Source organism: Hakea prostrata, chromosome 7, assembly GCF_041222555.1.
Source record: "Hakea prostrata isolate BN-2017 chromosome 7, UWA_Hpros_2, whole genome shotgun sequence".
NCBI lineage: Eukaryota > Viridiplantae > Streptophyta > Magnoliopsida > Proteales > Proteaceae > Hakea > Hakea prostrata.
In genome coordinates, this window is record NC_142606.1 from 18744566 (window position 1) to 18766183 (window position 21618).

At 38.9% G+C, this 21618-nt stretch overlaps 1 protein-coding gene across 1 annotated transcript; it reads right to left on the bottom strand.

Annotated features, from left to right (window-relative positions):
* Nucleotides 1-301: 301 nt before the first annotated feature.
* LOC149010297 (Pentatricopeptide repeat (PPR) superfamily protein) lies at nt 302-9459 on the bottom strand. Its single transcript, XM_089161307.1, has 9 exons — nt 9020-9459; nt 8725-8904; nt 8429-8611; nt 3160-4751; nt 2887-3066; nt 2287-2689; nt 1882-2094; nt 1473-1778; nt 302-1258 (listed from the first exon to the last, which is right to left on the bottom strand). The coding sequence occupies exons 1-9, from the start codon at nt 9054-9056 to the stop codon at nt 567-569; spliced, it is 3786 nt and encodes a 1261-aa protein (XP_089017433.1). The 5' UTR covers nt 9057-9459; the 3' UTR covers nt 302-566.
* Nucleotides 9460-21618: the final 12159 nt, after the last annotated feature.

Below are 21618 nucleotides of genomic sequence, written 5' to 3' on the forward strand. Positions count from 1 at the left end.
AAACCTGGTGTGAATTGATCATGGGTAATCATCGTGAGAGCTAAGAACCCAAAAAAAAAAAAAAAAAAAAAATCAATGTATACCCCCAAAAAAGATATCAATGTGAGAATTTCTATATTTTGTAAACAATTACTGAGAAGTGCCTCTTTTTTTTGGGTTTCAAGGAAAGGAGAGGGGAGGGGAGGATGTTTGCTGCACCAGATGCGACAAGGAGCTTGAAGAGAGGACACTAAACGGTCGCCCTCTTTCTAAATCCTTCACAGACATTTCGTAGGGACTGCTCAAGTCACTACCAAACTAATATCCATAAGGGTATTCCATAACATAAATAGTTATTCCATGCACACAAAATGAGCCAAAAGATTTACAACAGAGTACCCAGAAATGAAGTGAATCAAAGGATACAAGAAGCAAATTGCCTTATGCAATTAAGCTAAACTCTACATAGTGCTTGCTACCATTACCCAGTAACCTGATTTATAATGAACTGTCTTGCATGATACTTGAAGAAGTGGAATGAGGTCAAACGTTCTCATCACATCCATCTAGTTGAAGTAGGCATCTCATTACTGCTGCCATCCAGACGTGCAGCATAATAAGGGTACCCAGGTCCCCCGGCCTTTCCTCTTATCTTTCTTCATTATTGGAAGCCTTGCAGGGGTATCCCATTCCTTCTCTTGGTCATCTTTGGCAGTAAGATCTGTGGATGCTTCAGGAGCTGTCAACGGAGCCAAATCTGGAACCTCACTGTCTTGTGCGTAGACCTCATCCTTGGAGCCAACCATTTCTGGATGTTGATGTCCATTAGATGATAGCTTATGCTTGGTTTCAAGGTTTGCTTCAACCAACAGACTCCTCAATGGTGTATGTTGTTTCCCAGTGCTCCAGTTACTAACTTTAGCAATGATCTCTTCATTCTTCTTTCTCCCTTCCGACTCCTTCACATCATAAGTGTGCGAAGGAAACCAACCAGCGTCCAAAGGGGAGGAATTCGGTTGAGTTGGGTTCTGGACTGTCTGAATTTCCGATGGACCTGTGAAATGATTATTCTCCCTGCCAGGTTCAACCAAGGTCATGAAGGAAGGTGCATCAAATACGTCACTGTGACCAGAATGCTGTCCTTCAGGAGCGACAACTTTTGTTTCCAGGTTGGCCCTTTGATTTCTGTCCATTACTCCCAAATCACTCATTGATAGCATGTCAGTGCCATTGCTGGCTGATTCTTCGTTAGTATCCTTAGTAGAAGGAAATGTTGCATCTGCAAGAAACCCATGTATCGAATTTACTAAAGCATAGGGGCATTTTCTTGAACATTTTTTTCCCTCTCCTCCACCCTAGTCCAAATACCAAGTTTCAATTGGGGGAGGGGGGAGCAAGGGAAAAAAAAAGAGACTAATGCCTAGGAGGAAGGTGGGCAACAAAATCTGAAGGATTACAACAAGAGCACCCAGCTCAGAAAATCGAATCATTACCTGAAACAGAACCCCAATTGCCTTCCACACTATCAGCTTGGCTACTTGAATCAACAAACACACCCGCTGACAAAGCTAGATCACTGGAATATTTTGTGATATCGTTCAAATTGTCATCTTGTAAAGGCAGATGCTTGATCTCAAATGTATCATCACCAAAATCTTTGGTGCTGCTCTCCTCACTGGATGTCTTCATTAAATTGGCTTTCTGTGATTGGGTGTCAGATGCTTGTAAAGCATCAGGAGCAAGGATCACTAGTTCATCTATAGCATCTGATGTGGATGGAGCCATTGCTTGATTTGCTTCTGAAAAAATAGAAACAAAATAACAAGCTGAATCCAAACAAACAAGAAAATGATTTCTGCTATTACCAATATAGAAGAAAAGAACAGAAGACAACTGAAGCACCAGAATAGTGTTTATGGTCATTGTTAGCAGCTTTATCTTGCACAGACTGAGACTCCATGTCAAATTTATCCCCACCATAACCCATGTTGCTCTCCTCAGTTAATGTCCTTTTTAAGTTGGCTTCTTCTGCTCGGATTTCACACACTTGTAAAGTTTCGGCTGAAAGGATTGCTTGTTCATTTACAGCACTAACAGTGGGAGAAACCATTTTCTCTGTAACAAACAACTGAACATATAAGAGCATGGTAAATGTTGTCTAACAGCCAATAAAAAAAAATACAAAAAGCAGAACTATATTTCCTTTAAATTTTCAATTATTGTAAAAAATAGTAGATGATGTATCAATGACTAGTTCTTCTCCAACAAGAAAGTATAACCAATCACCCAAAGCAAAACCAGGATAACCTTTCATATGGTCAGATTGACTGTCAGAATTGACCAAAACATCTCTCTCCACAATAGCAGAAGCATTAAGCTCATGTTTAAGGTTGTGCTCCCCATCATGTTGCAAAGGGTGGGAATTAATATCAGAAAAACCTCCGTAAAGATCATTGGCATTGTTGGCTTCCACTGGAGTACTTGGTGCCGAATCCATAAGCTCACTCTGCCTGCCATTTTCTACACTACCTGAGGAGAACTGGACACTGTCATGATCTACTTTTATATCTTCATGAAAAGCTTCAGAAACTTTGACGTTTGTGTCAACAGACTCAGCTTGACTTCCCAATTTCATAAGTGAAGAGTAGTCAGCACTACAACCAATGTCAACTCCCTTGAGCACTTCCTGAAAATCTTCACCTGGATGATCCTGTAAACAAGAATGAAATTTTATTACAATTCCAAAGTCAACTTTTCTAATCAGACAGATCCACTTAAAATTGCACTTCAGTGAGAAGGTTCACATATCAGTAAATTCTCCATAAAAGCGTACAGGAATGAAGCTCTATTATCAAAAACATCATTGCAAATTCAGTGACAATTTTTATGCTTTTCTGAACCAATTACCTCCACAACTCCTTCACCAATATACTGCCCAGCTAAGTTGGAATTGTCAGTTCCATCCTTCTCAGGAAGACCAGAACTGCTCATACCATTGCTTCTTCCATCAAATTTTGGATCTGCTAGAGAAGGCACACCATCTTCACCCGCCTCAAGAATTACCGCAGGCTTTTCTGGAAAATTTTCCTGCAATATATCATGAAAAGAATCATGGTTTCCTCATATTAGTAGAGCAATCAGTTAAGTTCACCAAATATGGATAGATTATATGACACTTACAGAATCTGGAAGGACTTCCAAGCTTTTTAGCCCATTGCCTGTACTATTTGCGGCCTTCTCTGGATATTCATTGCTGTTAATGGCATAGCTTGCTCTATCAACTTCATTATTGGCTGTAGAAACTATGGCCGCTCCACCTGTTTCATGAAGTATTTTATACTTTTCTGGGAGTATCTCCTCTGATGGATCTTGGTTAGAATCGTGAGATTCCTTCTTTTCAACAGAAGAAACAATTTGAGTTTGTTCTGTGTGAGTTGATGTTACATCACAGCTAAAGGCCAGAGGGGCTTCTGATCCATTTGACCTGTCACCCCTAATTGCAGAGTTGCACTCAGAAGAATCACTTTTGCATTCATTGAACCTCTCTTCAACCGTACTTTTGCTCACTGTCCCTTCCTGCTGGACATCTTCTTCAATTACTTGCTGACCTGCACAGACATCACCTTCATCCAACTTACTTGACAGGAAACTGGAGTAATCTTCCTTAGAAGTAAGACTTTTACGATAATCTTCCTTCTCTTCACCATGTCCATCTGATATGCCTGGTCCATGATTGCTAGAATCTTTAATTGTCATATCAGAATGGCTTTGTTTAAGCATAATAGTTGTTGTTGAAAGTGCATGAGGTATCTTTTCATTTGGTTCTGCTTTTACATTGCAACCAGCAAAAGTCTCACCAGGATACACAACACTTACTTCTTCTGCAGAAACATCTCTGTTATTAGTAATCATAGTGTCCATGTGTTCAATGTCAACAACTTCCATGGGTCCTGAATAAGGATTAGAGGATGAGTCAGTTTCCGGATTAGTTTCCTTCGAGTACACAAGTCTATCAATGGGAACACTGGTTTTTGTTGTAGAGACATCAGTGGTTACTCCAGCAAATTCATCTATTTGTTCCGACCTGGAATCTATCTGAGACACCTTCATGCTTGGAGCTTTACCAGGAGATGCTACCAGATGTGGAGAGTATTCACTTGCATCACCATTTTCATTTTTCAGTACCTCAAAACTTTCTTCAGAATGCAACATAGATCTGTCTGTCACCTCAATGCCAGGCTTGGCATTTGTAACATCAGGAATCACATTCAACAGTTCATCAGGATTGACAATAGAAACGAAACTAGGAGAATTATGTCCATCTTCTTTTCCATCTACTGCTAAAGCTTCAGTTTCCTTCTTTGCCTCCACTTTTGGAGTTTTACTGGGAGATGCTACCAAATGTGAAAAGTATCCATTTGCATCACCATTCTCATCTTTTTGTCCTTCAATACTTTGCCCAGAGTGCATCAAAGATCTGTCTGTCCCATCAGTGTCAGGCTTGACATTTATAATATCAGGAATCATATTCATCGATTCATGAGGCTTGATGTCAGAAGGGAAACCAGAAGCAAAATGTCCAGCTTCTTTTCCATCTACAGCTAATGCTTCTGTTTCCTTACCATCAGAAGAAGCCAACCATTTATCCACACTAAAGTTTGAGGTATCAATTTGGTGCTGTATGTTGTTCTTCAAGTCATCCGCTGAATCTGAACTTTGGGACTTCTCTAGCTGGTTGGCCTGCACTGGATGTTCTGGTTCTTCAATAACATCTACACATGAATTATTAAAATTGTTAAGGCTCCAATATTAGAAATGAATAATGATACAAATAGGAAACAATGTTCTTGATGCTTTTTTCTAAGTCGAGAACTCCTTATCTGTCTAACAAATTTACATTTAAAAAAGTTTTTATAACCATCCTCAAGAAATTTATGACATGTAAATGTAATGGGGTACAGGTGACCTAAAGATTAGGTTTACAAAACCTTTCAGGGTCAAGTCACCAGACCAGCAAGAGAGAAATCCAATAACTCCCCAACCCCCCGCCTCCCTTTCTCCTCTCCTTCAAAAAAGAAGAAAAAAAGAAAAAGAAAATAGTTAAAAGGAACAATCTAATGGAAATCCAATGGTCAGGTTTACAGCTACGGAAATATCTACTGTTGATATCAGGGAAATTACCAAAATCCAACTCAGCTTGTCCCCAGTGGATAAGACTTGTTTAAGGTGGGTCTAGATCAGGGAAATTCTCTGTTAGATCGGCTTATTATTTTTCTCCAGGATCTTAGAGGAAGGCGGTTGGGGAATATTAGGCAGGTTGATGATTTGGAAACTCATCAATGGAAACATATTTGGAATGCTAAAGTTCGGCTAAAAATTAAGAACTTTATATGGGTATGCTGCAGTGGAGGTGGCCTCTTGGAAAAAATTGCCTCAGATGCAGAGATAACATGGAAACCATTGAACATATTCTTCTAAATGCCCTTTCTCTAGTGAGTGTGGTTTGTTCAGCAATTTCCTTTTCAGTTTTTGGTAGAATTCTCTTTTTCAGTTACAGACTCTAATTATCCTCTACTGAGGGAAGACACCAAGATAACTACTCCCTTGCATTTTTCACAGCCTAGTACATTTGGAAAGCTCAGAATGAGCTGATTTTGAGGAATATCAAAGGCTCTCCAGGAGAAGTCTTCAAATTTGGAAGAAGGCATTCTTGGAGTATTATGCGGCTAATATTTGGAGAGGTAAGGAAGGTTTTGCTGGGCTGGATTCTCGCTTCTCTTCTTATTATCTGTCTCCTCAGTGAAGCACCCCAACTCCAACCCCCGCCTATAAGGAGTCATTGCAAAGGAAGGATTGATGTTATTTTTGGGGACTTAAAGGTCTTCCCATTGCTTCTTTCTCTCATGGAATTGATTGCATCTCACCCATCAGACATGAATCTTACGCCACAAGGACTGGATTACTAAAAGCTTCAAAGAATGGTTTTTAAATGCAGCAAGTTGAAACAGATTGCCTTGAGATTAGTAATCAACTTCAAAAGGAAGTTGATATTATAACTGATATAGCAGCAATATGTCATGATATCTTCAAGCTCCAGAAATCATTTGATGTTTGCAATTTTCACTTATATTCCAAGGTCTTCCAATGTCGTGGAAGACTCTTTGACCCGGTTGGCCTTGTCAATGGAGCTTCCAACAGTGTGGTCAGTGTCCAATCCTTGGCTTACGAACCCTTCTAATTCTGAGGCCTCGATTTGTATAAGCTCTGTTTTTCAATAAATTTTCATACAAAAAATAAATATGGAAATATCTTGGTTTTAGTATGTTAGCGAAACCCAGGCAGAAATTTAGATCAGAAGCCAGAAATCATAGCTCAGATTAAGAGACTTGCAGATTTAGAAACTGAAACTGAAATTAGAAACATAAAACATTATTCATTGGAAAACAGGATCTTGAGAAAACATCAGATTCAACATAGCAATCAATTTGACTCGGACTGATTACGAATCAATACAAAGATTAATTAGGACTGAGTGGGAATTAATAGGAAGATAAATGAACACAACTGTTGATCTTTTGAACAGCTAAAAAAAGGAGAACAATACACTGTAATTTGAGTATTTGTATGGGTATATTCTGTCTTGAGGGCATACTTGTACATTCCACTCATTCTCCATTATTATAAATAATGCTTGGCTGTGATTCATAATGATACAAGCCATCATTCTCCAAATCAACTCCACCAAATTAAAACCAGACTATAGAATTACAGTTACAGAAATTATGACCTATTTTGGAGAAAGGAAGAAATCAGGAATCCACCTGATCAAACTGTCGAATGCAGTTCACTCCTGAGTCCACAGGAGTAATACTCTTGAATCCCCGAAGTGCAAGCTTGAGATCCACAGGCCAAAGTAGCAACCAAAAGCCTTTTTCTTCATTCATAAATTCATGGGTAGGGCCTTTGTCACCTTACAGATCCTTATATAGAACAGTAACAGGGGGCACAAGGCAGACTGAGATTCAAAAAATGAAAAGCCCAAACTAATTCTTAACTGAAAGCTTAACATGAATTGATTGGGAGACCCATTATACACAAAGGAAAGCGAGTTCAATGGTTGTAAGCCTAGCACTACAGCAGCCTGGCTTACAACCAGCAGCCCCATGATAGAGGTTTTCTGGTTTGTAAGATGGAGTAACTTTAAATTGGTGTGAGTAATTTGGTGGCAGCTTTAAAAAAAAAAATCTTCCTCTCTTTTGGATGTATTTCTCGAATTGTCAGTTCTCAGAGAAAGAAGCTTTTTTTTCTTCACTCCTAGAATACTAGACACCTTGAATTTGCTTCACATTACCCTCCTTGGCATACTTGGTAAAGTGTGATTCTTCCCATCTCCTAGTTTTATTGGAAAATAGAGATTGTTATTGACATTAAGAACAAACAGCAGGGAACCTGCTGATTTTGCAAAATAAACACAAGGAAAAGAAAGAAAGAAAAATTCTAATACAGGTCCACATTGCCAAGTATAGGTGTATAACATCATGTTCACAGTATTCACAGTGCAAGCAGCACCAAGGTTTAATGACATAAGAAATTTCCATATCAGAACTAACCGATTCCATATTACCACTACAAGAAAATGAAAATTGTAGACTAGTGAATGGAGGTTAATGCTAGATGCTCAAACAGTGGTCAAAAAGCCTGATTTCATTTTTCCTTTCTTAATAGTTACCAGAGGTGGAGCTACCCCAGGGCCAAGGGGGGCCATGCCCCCCCTTCCCCCCCCCCCCTTTTTTTTTGAAATTTTCTTCCTTTCCTCCTCAAATTTTGAAATTTCCTCTGTGCCCCTCTTTCCATGTGTGAAATATCCTCCCTCCAAAACAAATTTTTTGAAATCTCCACCCTCTCCTTTCGATTTTTTGAAATTTCCCCTCTAGTCCTCTTTCCATGTGTGAAATATCAATACTTGGCCACCCCTTATGTTAAATCCTGGCTCTGCCCTTGATAGTCACATGTAGTTTTCATCAAGCTCTGGACCAGGCAACAGAAACCAGCTATTATTGATCTCATAGAGAGGGGGGGAAGGAGAATTTGAAACTTTTTTCCCTAACATTTTCTGCACAGCTGGATAACTCATAGGAAGCAGGTATTGTCATTCATTCATAAAAAAATTGAAAAAGGTTGCATATCAGAACAATAACAGTAATAATCACACTATAGAAAGATCCTAAATATAACACTCCTCATTAGGCTTGTAAACCTTGAATTCTCTTGCCTCCTTTCCACTAAAGAGATTGTTTCAATGATCACCCATGCCTTCTTATCTCCAGGATTGCAGTAATCATAATCAGAATGTTCATTGACCATCAAACTCATCAGAGTCCACACTAAACGAAAACAGAAAAGACCAATTCCATGAATTTACCGGAAAACACAATAAAGTGACACTGACCTCCTTTGGCATTTACTTCCGAGTATTGAACACCCTTGGCCACAACGGTCTCGATTGTCGGACTAGTCCCAGTATCTCCGAATTCTGCAACAGCATCAGAGAAAACGTCCTCCTCCGATTTGTTCGACTCTATCCTCTGAATTCCATGTTTCACATTCTCATTGCTCTTAATATTTCCAAGCTCTGAATTCCATGATTTCAAGTTTCCACAACAATAAAAATTTAGTTCAAGGATCAGGAGCAATAGATCAACGAAGTTGTTCAACCAAGAAACAGTATAAACTCAAAATTCTAACCAGAGTACTTGTGATCTTCATCTGAGAGCCCATCATCTGGGTTGGAATCGTTGGTTAGCTTATACCCTTCAAGAGTCCCGCAAACCTTCTTGTGATGTCTTCTGTGTTTTGCGCTTGGATGCGGGTTTGGGAATGGCCAGCCGCATTTGTGACAAATGTGAGTGCCATGATTCTCATGCCCTGCACAAAGAAGAGAAACTCATCAAAAGAACTAACAAAAAGATAATGGAACAAACCCATCAACATTAAAATCATGATGAGAGCAAAAGCAAAGAAACAGGCGTAGAAATCTAACCAGTTGTATGATTCTTCCTGTGATCATGGTCGTCCATCTCTTAATTCTAAGCCAAGTCAAAGAACTCCAGATTCAAGAAAGCTGAGGCAAAAAGAACCGGAACACAAGTCTTGGAAATATCAAAAGGAAATGTTCAGACAGACTTTGGAAGACCTGAAGCGTGTTTTTAGGTCATGACCCGTACAAGGGTACAACTGAGATAAATGGAGTAGAGAAGAGGGAACTATCCACATCTACAGTAACTGATCTTCATCTTCTTCCCTAAGTTCGATTCTTTTTCCATTAATAATATTTTTCTGTTACTTCATCCTTCAGTATCCGTTCACACTCTCTGTCCGGCTGTGAGTTTCAGAAACAGTGAGAGAGTAATGATAGCTGACTATTCAGTCCACCATGTGCGCACGTTATCCTTCCCTTTGTTTTTTGCAGGACTAACGTGCGCCAGTCAGTCTTCCATCTCCTCAACCAACCGGGTTTATCTTGCTGGGGCGGCTGGGCCTGTTCGAGCTAGCGTTTGTTACCCACTTTCTACGACATAAGTAGATAGAGCGTGTGAGAGTCATCGCCTGTGGATCTCGCCCACCTGTCTTTTCTGTTTTACATAATCGCTACCGTCAATAATTCAACAAGTTAATTAAGAACTCCACATCCTAATATCCATAGGTCAGAACTACTGTGGGGACCACTGTAATAGTTCATTTCGGTGCATGAATGCAGTAGTGGGTCATTTGTGTCGTATCGTCTTACCAAATTCCTGTCGTCTTCTAGAAAATAAGAAAGGCTTTTTCAGTGTGGGGTCCATGGATAGACTTTTTTCACTCTTCGCGTTGTGAAGTCACTGTGGATTACTGGTTATTCCTGCCCTATCGCTTCAGGGACCGTTGGATTGGTATTCCTTTCATTTTTAGCTACACGTGTAGGGTCCAGGTCCAGGTTATGCAAAGAAGAGGTGACGGACCTGACGGTAGCAACCGCCATTAAGTTCTCACCTAACCAAAGGTCCTAAAGCCATTTGGTGGTGTCGAAATCACTTTTGGATATGTAGTTGGTTTGGGATGGTGGAGATGGGGAACGTACGGACAACGGAAGTAAAAGCTTTGCTTTTGCTTTTGTTTTGGTTTTAGGGCATGTTTCCTTGGGAACGGAACGGTTATAGAGACGAAGTATGTTCTGTCGGCGTAGAAACTCATAGAGGTCAGAAAAACAATTGGAACACGTGGCACAAGGATAACAGATCAAGACCAAAAGTCAATAGATTTTTTTAAAGATTCCACTTCATATGTTTCTTAAAAATATATATATATATATATATATATATAATAGTTCTCCCTGCTAAAATCATTAAGTCATATGCTACAGATCGGACGGTCAGAAATCATCAGATCACTCACCCAATCACATTATTATAATGCTAATAAATGATTGATCCTATCGTGGGTACCACCTATACCTTATACCTATGATAAGATTAAAAGACAAAATAGTACCTAGTGGAAGTGAGACATGTGTTTAACAAGGAAAATGAAAAAAAGGACGCGAGAGGTGTGGTGGTCCCTCCCTATAATGTATTTTCTCATTTTCTTTTCTGAGCTGTAGTTTTTTTTATTTTTTATTTCGGGTGATTAATTAAGATCGAACGGAATATCGAATTATATTTTTAATTTTTATCTGTTAGGCTTGAATGCTTGATCAGTCTTATGAACCGTTCGATATCCTAAACGGAAGAAAATTTGTTAAATGCAATTAAGAAGAAAATTTATTTTTGTATTAATAATTTTATGTAGATCATCTCGAAAGGCTGTCTGTCCAATTGAGAGAAGACCAACACTTCACAACGTGAGATTAAATATTTGAATCTTTTAAGAATAAGGGGCAAAGTCTTGTTTTATATTTAAATAATATGTAAAATTTATTCCTCGGATGACACGCAAATTAGTCCAATCGGATCTCAGTTTCCCCTCTCTAAAAATAATAAAAATAAATAGACATATACAATATGAATGACACTTGTCGTGGTGCGCGCAAGCGGGCCCGGACGAACCTCATTCCAAAAAAAATAAATGACACTTATTGAGAGAAAAAAGCACAAAATATTAAGTATCACATAAAAAAGTCATGGAACAGTCGTGCCAACAAGTAAGAAATGTACGATTAATGGGTAGCTATCAATCTAAAAGAAATTAAACCTGTAGGCACCCCTAGCAAAAAGATGGGGCCTCCCTTAAAAGTTTCATGAAAATGAGAACAACAAGGAATGTAATGTACAACAAACATTAAAAAGCAACTAGCATGATGAGAGCTTTAGAGTAATCCAATTACTATCCGAACCAAAACAACATGCTTGGCCAATACAATACACTCCTCTTTTAGCGAAAATCATGCTACAAACAGATCATTCATCATTTTATAACTTTAAATCCCCTACCCTAATACAAACTTTTAATACTAAGGCCATTAGAGCTTTAGAGTCTAACTACTATAACAGTTTAGATAACTCCTAACAGGAGCGTGACTGTAACCCTTTTGTAACTTAATAGTAATGCACTTTCAGTTTTATGATAACAATTTTTTTTAATTAATTAATTAATTAAAAAAAAAAAAAAAAAACCTAGCATGATGAGACAAAAAGCTTGAGAAATCAATAGGTATATGCAACAAGGTGAGTTTAAGCCCATCTTTTAATACAACACTCACTCTGATCTTGAATACCTATTATAACTCAAAATGACTTAATAAAATAACACTGAAATGACAAATAGTGGAATAACATCATCGACTAATTGTATCAAATACTTACATATTAGAAAATAATTTTGAAAAATCACCAACGCTCATGTTTGCAGATGTATCTGATGAACCAACTAGAGACAAGCGAAGCGTAGGACTATTTCGAAATGGAATCATCAAGGAATTACAACAATGATGGACCCCAACAGGACAACTTTTAAAGCACTTATTAGTTATTAGAAATCACTTAATTGGAAAATGATACAAAGTGCCAAAAAAATGATGTACATCTACAATACATTTGGTATGATCAAATACTAGGAAAATACCTGACGATAGGCAAAGAAATAAACCAACTCTGCCCTACTCTTTTTCCTATTTTGACAATAATGATACTAATCACATTCAAGCTAGAAGTTTGTAAATAAAACAAGATACAACTAAATACTAGTTATTTAATTTACAGCGGGACATATAGGGTCCACTTGTAATGAGAGTATGTCTCATACTAGTTGTAGTTACCACTTATAATTTCTATCAAATTTATCTTTATCATTTTTTTTTTTTTTTTTTTGTTGTTGTTGTTGTTGTTGTTGTAATTAAACTTCTATTGAGAAAGGCGGGAAACAACACACTGGGCTTAACTCCCTCGAGTCAAAGAACCAGGGATTGGAAAGTGGCCAAAACGTCCTCCCTGAAACAGACGTGGCCTTCCTAGCCAGGCAGTCAACCGCACTGTTACCTAACCTGGGAACATAAGAAAACTTATAATCCACAAAGGACATACCCAACTGGGTAATGTCCGATACAACCTCTCTTGCTACTACGGCTGTTGGCATACCTCATTTAATGGAATTTATGAGTTCCAAGCTATTAGACTCAGCAACAATGTGGTCAATTCCTTCACCAATGGCCAATATAAGACCCTCTCTCATTGCTAAGGCCTCCCCTAGCGAAACATCACCAAACCGGACTGGGTCAGGAACTGCAAGGCGAACCTCTCCTATATGGGCCTTAATGATAAACCCCATGCCTGAACCATTAGAGTTAAGGCTCGCATCTGAATTTAGCTTGAAGTAAGGTTCCACTGGTGTCCTCCACTTGGGTCTCTAATCCACTTTCCGCTTTTAGACCACTTCACTTGGGCTTGAGGTGAGGATGTATTGTTTGGCCTGAAGGAAAGTCTCCCATTCCTTCACCTCAAAAAATAAAAACTTGGTGATTCAGTAAAGTGAGGTGAAACACTTTGCTTTGACTGATGACTCCTGGAACATAACCCTAACTTTAAATTTATTTTTTTTAAAGTAAAGAATCTTTTAACCTTTAACCATAAAATAATAAAATAAATTTTTTCTTGGTTATAGAAACAATAAAATAATTCATAATTTCAATATGGTCGTCCTGGATTTACCAAATATGCCTTCCAATAAGGTAATCTCTCAATCATACTTAGTGGCTGATCAGATCAAACACTCAATTTGCACTCTAATTTAAGGCCACTCTAAACAAATTAGCTAAAATCCAAAATTAACTTTCTAGTTGCCACTACATTGAGTATTTACGGTGCATTCAGTATTTGTAGCAACCATGAAAGTCTCCTACTCTCCTACGACATAAGATAAAGCAACTAGCCGACAGCAAGTTTAGGATCTTAAAATCCTTTACCTTGTGGGTAGAGAATTATACACCCTTCACATCACGTCACCACACTTTTTAGGAGAAGAGCCTCATCTAGATCACTTTGTTAATACTTAAAAGTAAATCCTCTTCAAATCCTTGCTGGGAGACTCACCCATCACAGCCAGGTGTGCGATCCGGGTCCAACACCGGATTAGTCAGGGCAAAGCCTTGGAACCGGGGTTGGCAACCAAAAAAAAAAAAAAAAGTAAATCCTCTTCACTAATGTATAATGGAGAAATATGAAAAAAGCACAATCCTCTATGGACTGAGAGCGACTAAAGAAGACGCAAAAAGGATGATGACAATAATGCTTCATCAACCAATACAGTTAAGTAATAAATGAGATCCTTTAACATTGAAGAATAAAATCAAAGATGAAATTATTCATTGTTTTTCAAATTTAACAAGAGAGGGACAGCAATTGCATAATAAAAGTCATCTGGTGAACCAAGCAATTGTCTGTCAGTAGCCTAGTAACGCATCAATGCCGTATAATTTTCAAGTAAGAAGATTGGTGGTAAACAGATATTCCTCTATTTAACAGCAGTAGGATTTCTTGAAGTTAATCTCTCAACCTTTTTCTTATCATCTCACACTTAAGCCATTCCATCCTCTATGGCCATATCTATAGTTGGTACTCGTGTGAGATGAGAATGATAGTATGTGTGACACCCAGCCCAAATCTAGCCCGAAGACCCGATCTGTTTTGCGTGAAGTCGGGTTTTGTTTAATGTTGACTTCGAAGTTTGACCGTGATTTCAGTTTTACTATCTTTGAAAATCTTAGGAAGATGTCTTTGTGGGCCATCTCAGTAGAAGATATGGTGTTTGACCCAAAACCCATGGATATTGATGATGGTGTTTCCTTATGGAAACCTTACTTGATTTGGTGTTGAACTATTTTTATTTGTTAAGAAGAACTTGATTGATGGACCTAAAGCTTAGTTGGACCTGGTTTGAAGACTTCCCTCCATACTAGGTAAGTAGTATGATGTGTTGAAAGAAGCCCATCCAAAAATATTGAAGTTAGGCCCATTAAATCCCTATTTTTGAACAAGTTGTCCAGGCAGTGGCATTTTGGTAAATATCTGTTTTGAAGGTTTTCAAAAGCTTTATTTCTTTTAATTTCGTGGTAAACTATTCCCACCATGTTTCTAAACCTCTAGATAGTGTGGGATCGACCTTTGAACTTCCTCTTTGGCAACCAATCAACCAACAGGGTTAGTTTGGTCAGTTCGGTGAAACCCTAGTAACTCTTGAACTCTTTGTGCTATTTAAAAGGGGGAACTCCATGTGTTTCACTCTCAATCTGTTTCTAAGCCTTGGGAGAACGTGGGAAGATCCCTAGATCCTCTCCTTCGAAGCCAAGAAAGATCCTCAAGCATCTGTTCAGATTTCTTCATCGGTTCCTCTTCTAAAAGGTTGGTATTCAATTCGCTTCTTCTTTAATTCATTCTTTCTTCTCTACTTCTGATTTTCTGATCATGAGAAGGGTATTACACTACTGTAATGACCTCTTCTTTAATTCTTTTAGCCCTAGAGTGAATCCCCCAATTCACTCTATGATCTTGAAGCCATATGGCGATGATCCTTGAATTTGATTCCACCAAAGCTCTTAATGATACATTCCCTAATTTCCTACCTATCTTTATTATTGTGGGGAAGGTCTCATATTATTACCATGACCTTCCCTTGTGTCCTCATGATTGAGGAGTTGATCCTTGTTTTTCTTTGGAACAATTGGCAACCCTTTTATTTTCTATTAATTCATTGGACCCTCCCCAAAACCTTTCTTGATTGTAAATTCCTTGCCCTAAGGGTGAATCTTTATTCTTCCTAGTCTTTTCGTGGGATACACGGATTCTTGTTAGTAAATCCCTAATTGTATGATTTGAATTTGTTTCCCTTCACTTTAATTGAGAACCTTATTTTCTCTCATTAGTAGACCCTTTCTAATTCCATTCTTTATTTTGAAATACTAATGAGATGTTCCTTTATCTATCTTGGGTTGTTTTTGTGAGAATTAAATATGGGTAACTCTCATGAGAGGTAACCAACTCTTATGAGAGGTAACCATATATGAAACCCTATTGTTCTTTTATTTGTTGGAAACTTCCCAACACCTTTTTCAGATTGTGCATTCTTGTTTCTCTTTCCCATGGGTGAATCTTGATTCGTTGTTTCTCTTTCCCTTGGGTGATATTTGTGTTAACCTAAACTTGATCACTATAAGTTCTTCATGATCCATGTTTAACTTAATTAGGATTTCTAATTATTCTTTCTTCGTTCTTGTTCTTGTTTGAGATCAGGAAAAAGATGATGCATCCTTGCAACCATCTATTCCATGATCTCATCCTATTCTTTGAGATCTATGATCATCATCATGATCTTAACCCTAGCTAATAGATTCTTGAAACCTTAACCATAACCCTTGAATGATCTTTCTGGAAACCTCTTGTAACCTTCAATGTGAGGGAAACCTCATGGGTAATGTTTCTGTTAACATAAACTAGATTTCCTATGATTTCTTGTTATTTTCTTGATAACAATCATTCCCTCTCTTTCCGTGATCATAACCTTTTCATGAGCCATATGTTATGATTAAACCCTAACCTCTTTGTTACAAACCTATTATGATTGATTTTTCGGACTATGATCTCCCCCATGTCTTCATTTGGGTTTGGTTGTACTTGGTCTTCAACCCCATGAGCAAAGCACCCTTGTATGGCAAATTTCATGGGGGCGGTTACTAGTGGCGGTCGCTTAACCTAAGCGACCGGCCCAAGCGACCGCCCGGTCTGTTTTCGGGGATTTTGCCCTATTTTGCCCCCAGACTTCTATAAAAGGCAACCTCCGTCTCATTAACGATTAATTTATTCGTTATTTCTTATTTGGGAGTTAAGACGGCTGCGGGGAAGATCCGAAAGAGTCTCTGGAGTACTGACAGTGGTTTGGAGGATCAGTTCTCTTCTTCTCTGGCTTTCTGGTGTGAGGTATTGAACTAACCCTTCGTTCTCTACTCTTTTATCTCCGTTAGTTTGGTTTTACCCTTTTTCCTCGTCACTGTGATTACCCCTTGGTTATTCTTTACCTTTTTTTTTATCTGCGTGAGATGGAATAACCATAAACAGAACCCTGCTTCTGTGAGATGGAAAATCCAATAAAGGAGAGGGTTAGGGATAATCCACTGATGATAGGGGATTGTTTTCTCTTACCCTTTTGGCTTAGGGAGTGTTTAATTCGAGACTTAGGATGAGATTACTCGAAAACCGGATTGAAATCGAGTAATCAGAAGCCTGAGTTTCGAATTGAAGCTCACTGTTTTTGGGGCGGTCACTAGTGGCGGTCGCTTAACCTAAGCGACCGGCACAAGCGACTCGGTTGGTAAACAAATGACCAAATAGATTTCGGTTTTGATTCAATTTGGTTTATGTGACTTATATATTCTTGTAACCCTCTATATAGGTGTTCTCTGTTTCAAGTAGAAGTCTTATAATAGTTTCTGGAATTCAAGTTAGAGGAGTTTTACTAAATTACAAGTAAGGACATGCATTCTTATTTATATGCAATTACATATACATGATGATTCTGTTGTTCTATTTACTATTCTTTGATCATGTAACTTGCGGTAATTGTATAAAGCATGTAAATCTTATTGTATACTCGCTGTTTGTGGTATTCCTTGATGTACTCCATCTTTCATGATATTGCACAACTGTTCATGGTATGATAAAGAGTGATTGTAGTGTAGTTGTGATGGAAGGGGTATTCCTTTGGGATATCTTGGCTTGGGATATCAGAAGGCTGTGGAATGGGACACATGCCTGCTGATGTCTTCAGCACTATCATGATTACTTGATGACATACTTAGGGAGTCTAGAATTGCATGGCTAGGTACCCCACATGCTATTACCCTTTCGGCAGGGGAATTGAAGCCGGGTGACCCGTGACAATGGTGACGTGACTATGTTTCATCCAACAGCGGTAACCAGTCCGTGCGGAGACTCAGTGGTCCACTGTTGGTCATGTAATGGTAGGGTTGCATATGTTAGGGTTGGGCTCATGGACGTCCAAGGAGCTGACCGGGTGTCGCGAGGAGTCATGAGAGCATCCGCCCCAATAATATGTGGATGACCATAGGGTTAAGGAGTGGAGTCCAACAGAGGTAGCCAGTCCGTGAGGATTCACACTCCTAGGTTGCGAAGGATACTGAACCGAGTTGGTTGGTGCCATAGGGGAAGTATCTGGACTTCATATAGTATGTTACCATTATGACCTTGCATTGGATTAGAAACCCCGACATGCGCCAGTACTCATTGCCAATGGTCGTGGTGAGAGAGTGTTGACTTAACCCCCAGCCACGGTTTTGAGAGCCAGGTGTGGACTTACCCCTTTGCCCAGGATCCCTACAGAGGTAACCAGTCCTTGCCGGATCAGAGTGATGAGACTTACCCAAAGGAGGGCTGGTGTATATCTTAAAGCATGTCAGCCATTAGAGACATGCATAGTTAGATCTTAGTAGCATTCATATTTCTGCATATCATCCATATCATTTCATATGTGCATTCGTGGATTGTGTTGACATATATATGAGAATTGCTTGTTCCTTACTGAGTTCATTGGAACTCATCCCTTTCATTGTATGTATTATATAAACTGTACAGATAGTTGCACAACGTCGGAAGTTGGAGATGATTCGTATGAAAGAGCCTTCTCGTTTGAAGCTGATGTGGCACAGACAGTGGTACATGGACTTGCAGAGCATGAAGCCTCCTGAAGATGAAGATTATCTAGTTATTTATTTTGCTTCCGCTGAACTCGATATTACATTTGATTCTTGATTCTTCCTTTGTTTATTTCTTGGATATTTATCGGAGTATTTGGACTCCTGTAACCTGTTTATTAATTATTGCACTATTCTTGCTCTTGATTACAGGTATTTGTATTTATTATTATTGATAGACTAAAACCATGGATCCTGTGACGGATCGCACCCACGGGTCGTCGGGCGGGTAACCGGGCCTGGCGGGCGGGGTGTGACAGTATGTAATGTTAGCATTGCATATAAGGAATGTGTTTAGCATTACAAAAGAACATCTGGTTATCTTTTAACAATGCATTCCACAAAAGAGCTACCAAAAAACCATCACAAGCTTGGTGGTTAGCTCAATCCTTGAATGCTGAGCTTTATAAATTCTCTTCAACTCAAAAGAGTAGAAAAGCTAAAGATGACATCCATTGGATAGCTCCTGCTATCAAGAAAACATCTATCAATCTGGATTTCGAGGAATAGCTTGTGATCACCTTGGACATGCTATTTTTTTATTTGCTTTCCCAAGTGTAAATATTACAGTTTTACAAGTACAAGTAGCAGCGATTAGAAGAGCCCTTCAGCTAGAAGTCTCAAATAACATCAGGCAGGTGATTATCGAAGGAGATAATGCAGCCATTGTTCATCTCATAAACTCCAAAGAGAAAACCAAACCTTGGAAGATTATTAGGCATGTGATGGGAGACATTCAAGGACTGCTACATGAATTTGATTCCATTGTATTTCTTCACACTCTTAGGAAAGCAATAGTGTAGCTGATCTTCTTGCCTTCCATGCAGCAACATATCAATCTTCTTTATTTTCCTTTTCCCCTCCCCCCTTTATTCGTTGGTCTCTTTATTTTAATGCTACAGGTTGTAAGTTCCTGGGGATTTTTCTTTTAAAAAAAAAAAAGGAATGTGCTTAGTTGGTGAAAATAAATATAAGTAAGATAAAGAGTTTAAATATCTTTGAGATGGAAGTCTAATCTTCTCACTAAGTGTTTTTGTTTTGATAAAAAAGAAGAAAAAATTTGCTTTTTTATTTTGTTCGAAGGTGTTTGTAAGATTTAGCTGCAAGGTCAATCTAAGATTTCACTATGAAAAAAGTCACTCAAGCAAAAGGAAAACAAGATTGGCATTCTAATCATAGACTAACTTGGGTTAATCAAACAATACTTAATGAATACTATAATGTTAGTTTTCTATCATCTTTGGCTCCCTCTCACTTTGTTTATGAGATTATTAAAACCACGATCACAATCGATGAGGACTCTTGAAAATGTGTGTTATATCAGACCAGCAAATTCACCACTAGGTGTCACACCCCACCCGTCGGTCTCGGTTACCCGCCCGACAACCCGTGGGTGCGATCCGTCACAAGATCCAAGGTTTTAGTCTATCAACAATATTTAAGACAAATACAGATAATCATGAGCAAGAATATTCAATAACTAAATTAAATGAATTACAGAAGCCCAAAATGCTCCAATAACAAAGGAAAGAAAATAAAGAATAATGAATAAGTCAAAAATGAGGGCAGCGGAATAAAAGTGTTTAAATCAGTTTCTTTCCAGTTTGTTTCTCTAAGTCAATGAACTTAGAGTCCAGTTTAATGAGGTGAGGGGTTCTCCAACTCTTCTCCAGTCTCAGTGCGAACTGCCTGACCACCTTTCGCCTCTGACCATCAACCGGTGCGATAAGCGCACTCCATGCACCCGCAGGAACTCCCACACATGCTATTTCCATCTCCCACTGGCGGTGCCACATCTTCTTCAAACGGAATGGTTCCTTCATAGGGAACCAGCCCATCTTCAGATACAATTCCTTCTTCTCAGATAGGCTAAAAACATACAAAGAATAAAGGAATGAGTTCTAAAGAACTCAAGAAGAAACAATCATATATCTCATCCATCATCCAAAAATGCCATGATACAACAAGATAATATGAATGAATGCAAAACATGAATGATGCTATGATTTCTAACTATGCAAGTCTCTAATAGCCGACATGCTTTAAGATAAACACCAGCCCTCCTCTCGGGTAAGTCTCATCACTCGATCCGGCAAGGACTCGGTTACCTCGTAGGGATCCAGGGAAAAAGGGAAAGTCCACACCGGCTCACAAACCATGGTTAGGGGTTAAGTCCACACTCTCTCACCACGACCATTGGTAATGAGTACCGGCGCATGTCCTGGGTTTCTAATCCAATGCAAGGTCATAATGGTTACATGTCTACATGAAGTCCAGATACATCCCCTATGGCACCGACCAACTCGGTTCAAGTATCCTTCGCAACCTAGGAGTAAGAATCCTCACGGATCGGCTACCTCTGTTGGACTCTACTCCATAACCCTATGGTCATCCACATATCATTGGGGCGGATGCTCTCATGATTCCTCCCGACACCCGGTCCGGTCCTTGGACATCCATGAGCCCAACCCTAACATATGCAACCCTACCATTTCATGACCAACAGTGGACCACCAAGTCACATCACTGTCATCACGGGTCACTCGGTTTCAATTCCCCTACCGAAAGGGTAGTAGCATGTGGGGTACCTAGCCATGCAATCTAGACTCATCCTAACAATGTCATCAATTAATCATGATAGTGTTGAAGGCATCGCACAGGCTTGTGTCCCATTCCACAAACCTCCTGATAACATCAGCCAAGATATCCCAAAAGGAATACCCCAACTATCATAATCATATACCAACTATCACCATCTCATAACAATCACAAACCATAAAGTAAATATGAAATCAAAGTAAGCAGCAGTAGTATAACAGCATTATATATGAAACTACAACAGTTTATATTGGTACAGATTAAGAATAACAATTACTAAATCAACATGCTGAAGTATACATAAATAGATAAGATAGACTGTCCTTACTTGCATATACTGAAACGTCCGTAAAATGGAATCCAAGAATTATTAGTAGACTTTTCTTTTAAACAAGAATCACCTAAACACAGGGTTATTAGAATATATAAGTCACATAAACCAAATTGAATCAAAACCGAAATCTATTTGGTCACTGTTTACAGCCGGTCGCTTGTGCCGGTCGCTTAGGTTAAGCGACCGCCACTAGTGACCGCCCCAAAAATAGTGAGCTTCAATCCGAAACTCAGGCTTCTGATTACTCGATTTCAATCCGGTTTTCGAGTAATCTCATCCTAAGTCTCGAATTAAACACTCCCTAAGCCAAAAGGGTAAGAGAAAACAATCCCCTATCATCAGTGGATTATCCCTAACCCTCTCCTTGATTGGATTTACCATCTCACAGAAGCAGGGTTCCGTTTATGGTTATTCCATCTCACGTAGATTAAAAAAAGGGTAAAGAATAACCAAGGGGTAATCAAGGACGAGGGAAAAA